This window comes from Pocillopora verrucosa, chromosome 5 (assembly GCF_036669915.1).
Source record: "Pocillopora verrucosa isolate sample1 chromosome 5, ASM3666991v2, whole genome shotgun sequence".
Classification (NCBI taxonomy): Eukaryota; Metazoa; Cnidaria; class Anthozoa; order Scleractinia; family Pocilloporidae; genus Pocillopora; species Pocillopora verrucosa.
This window is the reverse complement of record NC_089316.1, coordinates 26,977,196-26,990,387: the sequence shown is the minus strand read 5'-3', so window position 1 is coordinate 26,990,387 and position 13,192 is coordinate 26,977,196. Positions and strand designations below refer to the sequence as shown.

The 13,192-nt window shown below is 38.3% G+C and overlaps 1 protein-coding gene and 1 pseudogene across 3 annotated transcripts; one reads left to right on the top strand and one right to left on the bottom strand.

Annotated features, from left to right (window-relative positions):
• LOC131789073 (uncharacterized) overlaps positions 1-4,965 on the bottom strand; it is a 5,350-nt pseudogene extending 385 nt beyond the window's left edge.
• A 2,062-nt stretch (positions 4,966-7,027) lies between these two features.
• On the top strand, positions 7,028-11,274 carry LOC136281189 (uncharacterized). 3 transcript variants are annotated; one of them, XM_066167443.1, is made up of 7 exons: positions 7,028-7,066; positions 7,534-7,761; positions 8,093-8,161; positions 8,420-8,599; positions 8,673-8,768; positions 9,458-9,626; positions 10,198-11,274. In XM_066167443.1, the coding sequence occupies exons 2-7, from the start codon at positions 7,759-7,761 to the stop codon at positions 10,443-10,445; spliced, it is 765 nt and encodes a 254-aa protein (XP_066023540.1). In that variant the 5' UTR covers positions 7,028-7,066; positions 7,534-7,758; the 3' UTR covers positions 10,446-11,274. The 3 variants fall into 3 exon arrangements, with proteins under 3 accessions (XP_066023540.1, XP_066023541.1, XP_066023542.1); XM_066167444.1 differs by having other exon boundaries at positions 7,058-7,318; XM_066167445.1 differs by lacking the exon at positions 8,673-8,768 and having other exon boundaries at positions 7,058-7,761.
• Positions 11,275-13,192: the final 1,918 nt, after the last annotated feature.

Genomic DNA, 13,192 nt, shown 5'->3' with positions numbered 1-13,192 from the left:
CTTAGAGCAGCATTGAGTATTCTTCTAGTGGATGTAAGAACACATGCACTCATATTGCTACTTTAGATATTATCAAAATATAAACTATCAGCAAGTACTACCTCAGGCATTTGCCAAGTCATTGTGTTGCAAATGCCAAAACACCAGGTTGTCCTTCGCAAACTTCACGGTTTATTATTTTTCTTACTCACTGTTTTTTTATTATGTACCAATTTTCTTTTTATCACTGACGTGCGACACACCCTAAATCCTAGACAACAACGATATAGATTGGTTCTATTGTCTAGATTGAAATCTTAAGAAAAGAGATCACATAACGCTAATTACTTATCTTACTAAATGTCACCCAACCAGAGCATCAAGAATTTTTTCTTATGGGAGGTGACAAATTACACTTCCCTCCGTTACTATATACAGGAGATCGATGTATTGAAGATCTCCAACAATTTCAATTTGTGCCGGACATAATCTCTGATTGCTGAATCAACATCAGCTACTCTACGTAATAAAAAAAAATTTTACAACCATATTAAAGTCAAGCCAAAGTGCAAAAAGTGCCTGTAGCTTGTAAAAATTGCCTGCTAGTCTGCCATTTTTAGTCGGTCACTTTCCCCCCAATTCATTTACTCAGATGATATAATTATATCTACATTCTCTAAAAACACCTTAGGCCTAAAATCATCATTAAATGAAAACGCACCTGGAAATGATCATGTGATATCAATATATGATGTGCTGAGATCTAAGGTCAAGACGAGCTTTTGATTCCTTACCTTATGTACTCATTTGGCAGAAATTGTGTCACTAAAACTGTGATGACACCACTTAAGGTCTTGTCTCTATTGTCTGCAAGAAACTGGTGCTACACCATTGGTAGTGTTCACTCTCATATTGAAGCGGTCCTTCCCGTATGCCAAAACCCAGCGCTGCCAATAGAAACAAAGTGTCCAAGTAAACTTCATGAATATAAACTGCATGTAATCTGATTTTCACCTTGCGGATCTCCTTGTAAGAGCATCTTGGACTCATCTCAGACTCATGCTGAATGATTAATGGCCCAAAATGACATCATCCAAGGAGATGGCCAGTTTGATGTTTAAAGTCAGAGCGACAATGATTTTAAGTTAACATAATAAGATGTGAGTGTAATTTTTAAGCCAAAAATATTGATTATTGCTGGATAACTTATAAGGGATAATTCCACAATTATTATAATGTATGCAAGGGATACACTTGCCTGTCTTTCGGGAAGCCATGTTGTGTTCATCTACTTTTGGAGTATTGTATTGGTCCTCCACAGTTCACTGTGTTGAAGATCTCTAAGTACTAAATTGAAATCCCCTTCTGTGGAAGTTCTTGTGAGGTTTCCCAAGCTGTTCAGGAGGTTGTCTTTGTTAATGCCATTCTTTGAGTTGTTGATCCACAATACCCATGCTTGTTCTCGATGGAAATCACAAATATACACAAGACAGCCTGGAACAGTTATAAAACTGAGTTGTAAAATCTCTGTGATAAGAGAATACATGCTGCCAACCACTTCAGCTAAAACAAGGCCTATTGTATGCTAAAAATTAAACTACCAACGAAGGGCACCTAGCATGACCTGTGAGCCTTGGAGTAAAATAATAATACTATTGCTACTACTACTACTAATAATAATACTTATAATGCTAATAATAATAATAATAATAATAATACTAGTAATTTATTATAATCATTATTGTTGTAATAATAAGATTGATTTTTCCAGGAATCTAAAATACATATTGACCCTTTTGCTCCCAAGATCTCAATATTAATTCTCCTTACCATCTCCTACACATTTCTTATTTTTTAATTGATTCTAAAAGATTTCCAAAATGTTCTAGGGCCAGAAGCCTTTTTCCAGGACTTTCCAGTTGTGGAAATGCCAAAATAAAATTCTGGGACTTTCCAGGTTTTCCAGGACAAGTATGAACAGTGTTGATATTTTCATGAAATTAAAGTAATGATTCTGGAATGTCTGGAGAATGACTGGTAATTGGCAATAATTTATTGTCATTATTTTCAGGTTAGTCCTATAAGAAAGTATTTTTTTCCTTATTTTTTTTTGTGGGGGGAGGGAGAACTTATTCCTAATAAGTATTGTCTCTCTATATTTCCCACATGAAATAAAGAAAATGGTTATAAAATGGTTATTATCAACATTTACCTGTATATGTTTATGTTTACATGCTTACTTGGAAACAGCCTTTCAATGGCATTGATCTCTGCCTCACTGAAGTCCATCAGGGTTCCAGGTTGGGTTCCAGTCCTTAATGAGCTGTAAGGCTTCATTAACGGCATCTGCATTTTCCAGCTGAACCACAAAAGAAGCAACAACACAGTAATCTACATTGGTTTTCATGCACAGAAAGAAGATGGGGAGGGCATAGCGTGAAGTTTTTTTACATTGCATCCAGTAAGCAATTTCACCACCATACTTCAAAACCAACTCTGTTTGCCACTTAGTCTGGTGAACAATGAGGAAGTTGTTGGATTGATCACTTATGCTTATTTTAATTCCATCAGTGCTGTGTTTTTCCTTCAGTGACTGTGGTTGGTGTTGTCTGCACACCACTGTGGCATGATGTGGTTCCTGACATCCATGGTTGTTGGGAAGAACCATCTGTTGATTAGATCTGGAGGCTGTTGGCCTGTGAAAAGTTCCTTCTTTGCATAATGATGCAGGTGCCGTTGCATTTCAGAAACACGATTAACACCACTTCCAACAAGCTCATGAATTTTTTTAACCAGTGTCTCATCAACAGGCTGAAGTAGCCCAGCAGTCTGATTACACAACAGAGAAAGAAAGAATAATTGCTTTATTATTTATTCATTTAAAAAATAACACAACCTCATCCCCAGGTTTTCTTAGTCAACAGTTCAATAACCTGCAGCCGGTCAACAGCAGCTGGTTATGATGAAATATGTGGGTGGTTTTAACCTATCAGTAATAGGGAGCCCTGGTAGGGCTTTTCAGTAATAGTTACAGAATGTTATAATTCCAGATTACTGAACACTGTATTTTTTAATAAAATTCATTTAAAAAGTCCATGACAGCATTCCATTAAAACAGTGCTAGTGGAAATCCCTATCAGATAAAATTTTGATATTATAGTCTTGACATTGAGTTTGAGGAATAAGTGCCAGTGTAGCTAAAAAAAAAGCTGTACATGTAGTACATTTGATTGGTCTTTTGTTGTGATGTATAATCTTTATTTATTCTTTATATATATTCCACATGACAGTGGAAGCAGCACAGTCTACAGTAGACTGATGATCTGTGTTAAGTTAAGTAACCTTAAATCCCCAACCAAACTTCAGTGTCCAGACTGCAAAAAAATTTAATTGATGGCCAAGTACTTACCCTCCCCATGGGGTGAAATAAGTGATCTGTAGGTTTAGGAAGTAATATGTAAATATGCTCCTCTGTAGCTATTTTTTGCTTCTTTTCTGACTCTAGGGATGTTCTCAGAAATTTTGACATTATTGTCTCCCTTCTACTCTTTGTGTTCTCTGAAATCTAATGACACAAGGTATACACTACCCAAGAGGGTATAGAAGTGATTAAAAATAACCCTCAGGTATACACTACCCAAGAGGGTATAGGAGAGATTAAAAAATAACCCTCAGGTATACACTACCCAAGAGGGTATAGGAGAGATTAAAAAATAACCCTCAGGTATACACTACCCAAGAGGGTATAGGAGAGATTAAAAAATAACCCTCAGGTATACACTACCCAAGAGGGTATAGGAGAGATTAAAAAATAACCCTCAGGTATACACTACCCAAGAGGGTATAGGAGAGATTAAAAAATAACCCTCAGGTATACACTATCCAAGAGGGTAGAGGAGAGATTAAAATAACCCTCAGGTATACACTACCCAAGAGGGTATAGAAGAAATTAAAAATAACCCTCAGTTATACTCTACCCAAGAGGGCACGGAAAATTGAATTCACACTAACCTATATCAGGAGACCGCTCTTTGTCTGGACTCTTTCTTTTGACTGAAAGTTGAGGCATCCACCGCTAACTTATATAATTATTATCCTTTACTAGTTCCCGAATGTCTTTGTCAAGCTCGGCTATTCTTGACTGACATCATTGCAATTTCTCATGATTTTTCCCATGATTTTTCGACTGGAGGCATTTCCCGCCTAAAGTGTACGGTCGAGAGCGATTTGATTTACCGCATCAACAACAGGATTATTTTTTGAGACCTCGCGAATCCATCTGCTGGAATTCTCCCTGTCTAATTAGTCCGGCACAGAGACCAATTGAAGATATAACATATATGTTGTTTGGTTACCTGGCGTTGAACGAACAGCCTTTATTGGCGCGCTTGAGACCTGCTGGCAGGACAGAACGTATTGTAGTCATCGCGGAATCGACAAAACAATTCGTTCTTTGCAAAAGCTTTCGGCCTGATTTCACATTAACTTTTCGTTAGCTCATACTAGTACTTTTTGGGGTCGAGATTGGATCCCATAACTATAGAAAGCTCAGCCGATCGATCGAAGACTTCGGCCTACATGGTAAGATCGCGCCAAGTGATTCCAATGCAAGATTTCTTGTGTTTTCGTAATTGAAATTCGAGCATAGATGAAGTATTAATCATTAGGTGAACCCTTTAACAGGTTTAAGTAACCGCATAGACACCTACCGACCGCAAACGTTGATGTAATTCTCTACACTGATGACAGAATTATAGTGCCTCCGTAAAATCCATGATGCGAAATGCTTTCGGGGCCAAAGCTCCTCATGTATTTCAGGCAGCTACCTGCATGCTGTATGAATACCAGCATGATGGCGTTCGTGCCAAAGGAAGATTCCAAATGTACGCACAGTTCGCTTGAAATATTTCTAATGATCATTCTTACTCATATTTTTTCCAGACGTGAGCCAAAACGTCTGCTGGTACCCAGGATAGAAAAAGCCAAGTCAAGTCAGTCTTGATTACGAGTTTGTTATTTTACTTTATTATTTTTGTAACTTGATAGTTTATTTTGTAAAGTTCTTTAGGTCTTTTACCACTGAGGTAATAAAAAATATAATTGGCATGCTCTCGCATTTCATTTCGTGAGATGGTTGATTATACATGGGACCAGGGAGAGTAAGATTTCAGGGGGAGGTGGAGGTTTCGTTCAATTCTCGTATTTCATGTACTTGACATATTGTCGTTTCGCCTTATTTAAGACATTTATGCCTTGTTTTAGATGGTTTTAGATAGTTTGCGAGTGGCTGTAGATGTTTTTGAGGTGGTTGTAGGTCGTTGTTGAAATTTTTGAGGTGGTTGTAGATGGTTGTAGATGGTTGTAGGTGGTTGTAGGTGGTTTTTTTGGTGGTTTTAGGTCGTTCCATGTTTTAGTACTTACCGCGGCTACCTGCAATAAAACAGGACATAAAACTGTCGGCCAAAGGAAACGATCTTTCTTTTTCGCCTTTGATACTGATCCACTTAGTTCAAGTCATTTGGCCTCATACAAGGAAACGTTGGCAAAAGAGACCCCGTTAAGGATTATAATAGTTCTTTTCATACTTCTTTAAGCATCACAGCATCATTACAGTGATTTGATACAGAAGAGTATCAAGTATTTTGATACTAATCAATTGAAAACACTCGGTACGACATTATTTAACCTTTCATGTTTCTTCAATTTGACCCTGATTCACTGATATCTCACTCTAGCTGTCACGTTCATTTTGCTCGAGCCCTGTCACGTTTCCTCGCTTGCTGACGGGGAATGGAGCTACAAGAAATGTGGCTTTAAAAAAAGAGATTAAAAAAAGTTTTGCTCTGTCTCTGTGTATGTAAAAATATCTGGAAGGGTGTCTGATAGATTGAGGAAGAAAAAGTTGAATAACAACTCGATGGCAACAGCAAATGACAAATTTATAACAGACTATTCTTTACGAGAGAAAATACAACACGAAATTCCAGCGTATATTTACACTGCACGACAAAATAAACTTCTAGAATGGCTATTTAAAGTGCGGAGGGAAGAATGACAAATTGTTATGAATGATCTTGCAATTGATGAGGTTGAATTTTTGAAGACACATAAACCACGACGTTTGGCAAAATTTCAAAAATGTTTTATTGTCGATTCAGCTACAAGAGATGTTCCAGCCTTGGTCATCGGGGCCTAAAAGATGTGATCATGTTTCATTTCCTGTGCATATCACTTCTTGTCTACATGCATCACCAACGTGTTTCAGACATATATAAGAATCTTATTTGAAAACTGCAACTGTCCTGTTTTGGACTTCGCTTTCTGTTGAAAGAACTATGCTCAGTAGCACCAGTTGTAAACTAAAGAATTGGTTTATGCTTAGCTTGCTTATATCGAGTTATGGATGCAGTCCGGAAACGACATAAGCGTAAGAGTTGCTGGAAGCGCAGCCGAGAGCAATTCTAGCTGCTTGAGCTTTTTAATATTTACCGTTTAGTATTTATTTTAGCTTCTCGACATATTTAACGTTTTAATGAAGAATTCCCAATGTCGCAAAGCCCCAGCTGAATTAAAAAAACTCATGCAGTTTTGTTTTCAGCCGTAATTCGGATCGCGTTTGGGAATGAAGTAGGGTCAACTCCAAAACTAATTTCATCGCTTAAAAGAGCTACAAGCCCATTGTTTTTCGAAACGAGTATTATTTAAGCACATTTCCTTTTCATTAAGATCTTTAAAAGGTCTGTCTCAAACGGGATAGAACGGAAAAACCATCTCGAAAGTTTTGAGACGTCGCGACTGAACTCGACGGGAACTTTCAGTCGAAGTGAGGCTGAAGTAGGGGGAAGTAGGACCTGAGCGCGCACTATTTTATAATCTTTAGTTGGCGTCCAAACTGGGATTAAAAATTTCATAACTAGTCGGGAACTACTCCGAATACACTAGTAAACGAAAAACTATAATAGAAACTTAATTCAAAGGAGTATCAAACACCACGCGGTAATCACCATCACGCGGTAATCACCATCACGCGGTAATCACATGCAATGTCGTGACAAGAGAAAGTTACTGAAGCGTTAGATTTAGGAAGGTTTGTGTCAATAAGTTATTTTTTGTCGAATATTTCATACTTTTCGTCGAGCTCTTATGGCCATGGTTTAGAGGAAGGTTTTATTGAAGCTAAGGTCGAGAGAGCTGAACTTCCATATCAAAATGAAAGGAAACAATCACCTTATTCCAAAGGAGGACAAGTCATTGTCAAACCAACGCATAAAACCGAAGACCCGGCGATTATAAGCGAATTTTAAAATAGCATCAAATGCCATTGCTTAATAAACCGTGCGTAAGTTTACATGGAGCCTTTTCCATTCCTACCAACTTGGGTTTATTTAACGGAAAATTTCGACTTATACATTTCAGAGACCCTTTGACATAACGACTTCTGCATTTGATATTTAGTCCTCTTTGGAGTTTCAATTTAGAACGGATTTTAACATTTTCGACACAGCTTTATCATGTTTCATTCCTTTTCCTTGAAACCTTAAATTTCCTGTTTAGCTGGCGAAGAACTCACAATCCTACGTGTCAGCCCGCTTCAGAGTAACAAGAATAATTTAACATTGCCGATGGCTGAAGCGGTTCGAATCAACTTGTTTTTCTAAGTCAATTCCTTCACTCATCCACGGCTATAAAAGTCAGACGCTAGCTCTTCACAACACAGAGTAAGTCAACATTTGCTAAACGTTGGACTCGGAGCAGTTAAAGACATTAATAAGAAGAATCATGGTAAGTCAATTAACTCTTAGAAACATAAGGTAAAAATTTTGGTGTGAAACTCGCTTCAAGGTTTATGAGAAGACGGCTGGAAACCTGTGACCCATTCATTCGTGAATGCGTGCTTCCTTAAATAACTTTTACATTTACTTACTTAGCCTTGGAAATTTACCGGTCATTTGTTTATTACTGAAACCAACCAATTTTATCAATCAGCTGGCTCGACCTTTTGAACTGATTTCTTCATTGTAAAGCCTTTTACTTGATTATTGTGGATGGCTCATTTTGATTTGTTAATTTGTTTTCTGTTTGTAATAATAATTGATAATACAATTCCTCCTAGGGACTCTCGCCCGCTTTTGTTGCCTGCCTCATTCTGTTTTCTTGCATGAGTCATATTCAAGCATCCGTGGTAAGCAAGTTTTTTCGTAATATCTTCGTAATTATATCGCTTAGTAAGCGAATTTGAGGTCTGCCATTTGGTAGAATGACGAATGATTGTTACAGTACAGGTTAACTCTCAGCCATTAAAAATCACCGCTTGAAGGGCATCAAAAAGTACTTATCATACTACAGCCTCATCAGTTGTTAAAAATACCCACACCTGGTGTGATTGCTTTTAAAATGATACGTCATAAGCTAACTCATGACTCTTCGTTCTCTCTCACAGCTTAATTTTGGCGAGCAAAAAGGGCTTCACAGAACACAAAAGTTTAAACTCAGCATCATGGAAAGGGAAACAAGGTTTTACGAGGAAGTTGAAATCAACGAAGATGAGCAGTTTGCTCATTTCCATGTTCCTCCTCATAACGGACTCGCAGAAACTGACGAGCTTTTCGACTTCCAAATGGTAGGTGTTAGCAAACATGTAAGCTATTTTCACATGTAGTGTTTAATCTGCTGAAGAACTTTAATGTCTGTAGAATATTGCGGTTCGTCGCTTGAAAGGTGCCTGCTACGTGCAGCCTCTGCAAGAAGACTTTCCGAAGCTAAACGCGCTGAAGACAGGTTTCAAGAAGGTAATGTGTACTATTGCTGTCGTCTTTTATCATTTTTATTGTTATTATTCTACATGTAACATGCCAATCACACGTTTTGAAAACTGATAAATTCACAAAAGTGTTAGAAAAGGTAGAACTTTGATTTCTGCTCGAAAAAGAAATCTTGAAATCAACAATCTCCCATTACGAGGTGTAACAAACCGGCTTTACGACTCGGTATTTCTCCTAATATTAAAATACAAATGAGACTTTTTTTTTGGGGGGGGGGGGTGGGGGTAGGTGTGGGAGGGACTGATCGGCCGTTTAACCTCCGCTTATTTACAAAGCCCAGGGCAATTCACACGCTACCATGTAATATCTTTTCGGCCTAACCTAACAGATGAAAATTGTATAACCTTACCTCAAGTCGAATGGCTAAACTCCTTTGATAAAACATCCTTAACTCTTTTCAAGTTTTTCCCGACCTTAATTTGATTAAGTCAGCTCTTGTTTCCTCAAATCCGCTTGGTCTGGGAAATATACTATTTTTTTTTTGGGGGGGGGGGGAAGTCAAATTTTATTTTTAAGACAGGAGTGGTGCGAAGCATAAACCGGCCTTAATATTATCTTCTTACGTGATATCACGTCATCTTTTGTTATGGTCCCGTAGTAATATGTCGTCTATCCAAATTTGTAGTCTAACTGTCCTTTCCTTTCAAAATCTCTAGGCTGTAAATCAGCCACCAAATCATAAAATCTCCACCATTTCCAAGTACTGGGTAATTGGCGACAAATTCGATGAGACTTCCCTCAGAAGGGTTGTCAGAGAATTCTGTGATCAACATCCTGTCTACCGTCTGGAGGAACATATAAGTGACTCTGTCTCAGTTGCAAGAGGTAAGTTCAGAGGTCAACATAAACACAAACAGAAGCAATCATAAGGTGATCAGGATGAAACATGCGAAACATTCTTTAGTGAACTTGACAGTTTAATAAATTAGCGTTCATAAAACGACAGACTGTAAATCCCCGTTTCCCCATGTATTACTGCTATCTTCCCTGATTTCTATAACCCAGAAAATATCTTATCGATTTTTTGGTAAGCAACCAGGAGGTTCGAATACAAGATAACAGGATTTTTGGCCCCTTAACAGCAAACGTCAAATCTACAAATTCCCATAGAACCGAGATCAAGAAGAGATTAGGATAAGGAATGGAAAAACATTTGTCATTTAAAATTGGTATTTAAAATGACGAACTGGACAAATTTTAACCAAGTTTCACATTTGTAATTATTTGCAAACCGCGATGAGGCTGAATTGAGTAAGGTTATTACAATGAATCAGAAAACCCATCTCGGTTCTCTCTTCCACTTGCTTATACTAAAAGCCTATGCCAGTTAAAAAGACAAAACATCCAAAACCGTTACTTTTTCTGACATCATATCTTTGATTGTACGTTTACACAGAGAGAAGACGACGTCAAGTGACGAACGGGAACACTAAAAACTTCACAGTTTGTGACAACAACGCAATGGAAAAGTTGGCTGGGAAATGCAAAGCAGATGATTGGACTTGGAGGTGCACGATCAGCTTAGGGAACTGTGTTTATTTCTACACATGTGACCTCAACAAACGAAAACTTGCCATAGATTGTTCAATGATTAAGCACGATTATAATAGTCTAGTGTGTTGTTCTCCCGCCTGCCCAATCTAATTACCATTCAACATTGGTCAACTCTTACAGACTGTGTAGTTTATTTTAGTTTGAGTATCTATGCGGATCGATGGTCCTGTAAGTAATTGAAAAAGTGCCCCTAATTTTATAAATTTGAGTGTTAACGTCTGTGAAAGTGTTCCCCAATTTTCCCAAGTAAGAAACATGGATAAACCGATTTTGACGAAACTCGCGGCAGAAGCTGGCCTTGTGAATTCAATCCAAAAGCCAAATTGTTTTGTTTTTCGCCTTTTTTAGCGCCAGAGTTCGAGGTGTTAGTGTGAGAGGGATCCTCGACTTGGCTAAATAGCTTGAAAAGCCAAGTTTTAATAGCTTATGAGCCTGAGCCCCCATTACTAGTGCTATGACACGAGCGAAAGAAAGTTTTTTTCAGCAATGGGAGGCCTGCGGGGGGTCTGATACTGATAATTTCTGATAACTATACGGGAATGATGTGAACATATATCTGTTTAGCCAATCCGACGCACTGGTGTAACGTGCAAGTTAATTTACTGTATAAATATCTGCAGTAACACCAATTTGGTTTTTCCCAACTGGAAAGGAGAAAAAGAAGGCAATTTAAGGATAATAAACTAATAAGTGATCCTCTTCGTGCATTTTCACAGTCCTTGATGGGATTGACATGTGACTCCCCATTAATACTCTGGATCTTCAGATACTTGCGAACACAATTAATCAAACAAATGTTTTCGTTTAAGATGTTATCTTTATTTCACTCTTTCTGTGCTTGAAATCCTCACTACCTGAGGGAAAAAAACGGCTTTTTTGTTTCATTTGTAAAAATAGAATAAAAGGAAGCTCTATTATACATTCGACGCTTCATGTCACAATGAAAACTTTTGTTTCACTGGTCGTAATATTTCAGTGCCTCAATCATGCAACTTTGGACAGCGATGTCCACGACAATTCAACTTCGGATGCCATGTAACATGTCCCAGTCTATCCCAAGAGGGGATACCGAATGAAAAGGGGTGTTGGATTAATGGGTACCCAAAACTTCAGGATACTCAAAACACTGTGGCAGCGCCCTCTGGAGAAAGAGACCGTAGAAACAAAGTTGGTCTTGTGCCGATCATCAATAATTCTCATGTTTCTGGCTGCAGCCAGTATATCGGCCTTAGTTTAAAAGCATAATGAGAATAATGATGATGATAAATGCCATAAAAAAACATAGTGGTTCCACCAATTTTTAAAATCATTACAGTGTGCTTGCCGGGAATGGGATTTGGGTAAGCCGGACAAGAGGATCATGAAAGAATGCGAAGTTACAACCACCTCTGTTTAAGATAGTGCGCGGCTTATTCAAATATCGACTATTTTGTTGATATCATAAACGTGTGCAACAGAAAATATGCAAAGTTTTCTATATTTACGGAATGCATCGGCAGAAATATTGGACAAGATGGCGGCCGTGCTTGCGCATTTCGTCCATAATGGCGTCCAAATAGTATAAGAAACTGTATGGAAATTTGTAAAATTTCTAAAATATAACAATCAGGAGCTCATGGTCCCGTCTGCTCTCGATCGAGACATATTCAGTACTGATTCTGCTATTCATCAAACCTCACAGTAACTCGATAAATAAAAACCACTTACTTCCCGAGCCAGTTCTTTTTCCATTGTTCATTGACCTAAGTCACCGTATAGTTCTTCAAAATCCCTTGTTCTCCATCCCAAACACTCGCCTATTACAGGAAAGTGCATAAATGAATGAAGTCAATTGCTCTCGAACGAATTGACTGCTACTGAGTTCGAAGCGTCCAAATATCCTGTAAAATTGCCATGTCCTCCCGTCAAAAAACTTCCCAACGCGCCAGAATATCCCTTATTTTCCATGTTGAGTAAGTGACGAGACGCCATGTTGAAAACTATGACTGAAATGGTTAACACGAGCAACACTGATCTTCGAATCGTCCGTTGTTTACGTTCGGAATAAAAATATGCCAGGCGTTGAATGCAAATTCGGTAGTCTTGGCGCGAATTTCGTGTAGGTACTCTTACCACAGCTGCTGTCTTGTATAATAGTTTCTCTACGCGTTCGCAGTCCCTCTTCACCATAAACCACCCATCAACCACAGTTGCATTGAGAAGGTCTATTTTAGTTGCTGAGATGGCTGTATCTTCCAAAATCTCACCCCATTAAGCGTAGCAACGGGCAAGGAATCTCCACACAAACAAGAAATTCATATTTTTGAGCAGCCTGCTGCTTAACATAACGAAGAGGGAACTCGGTGCTCAGGCTTAATTTCCATTCAAGCCCACGTTTTTTGTTGTGAGCCAACATCTCAGACATGATGTCAGAATTTTGATTTCGCGCCAAGACTACCGAATTTGCATTCAACGCCTGGCATGTTTTTATTCCGAAAAGGACCTGAGAATTAATTTATTTCCCAACAAGAACATAAACAAATATGGCCGACGATTCGAAGATCAGCGTTGCTCGTGTTTAACCATTTCAGTCATAGTTTCCAACATGGCGTCTCGTCACTTACTCAACATGGAAAATAAGGGATATTCTGGCGCTTTGGGAAGTTTTTTGACAGGATATTTGGACGCTTCGAACTCAGTAGCAGTCAATTCGATCGAAAGCAGTTGACTTCATTGATGCACTTTCCTGTAATAGGCGAGTGTTTGGGATGGAGAACAAGGGATTTTGAAGAACTATACGGTGACTTAGGTCAATGAACAATGGCAAAAGAACTGGCTCGAGAAGTAAGTGGTTTTTA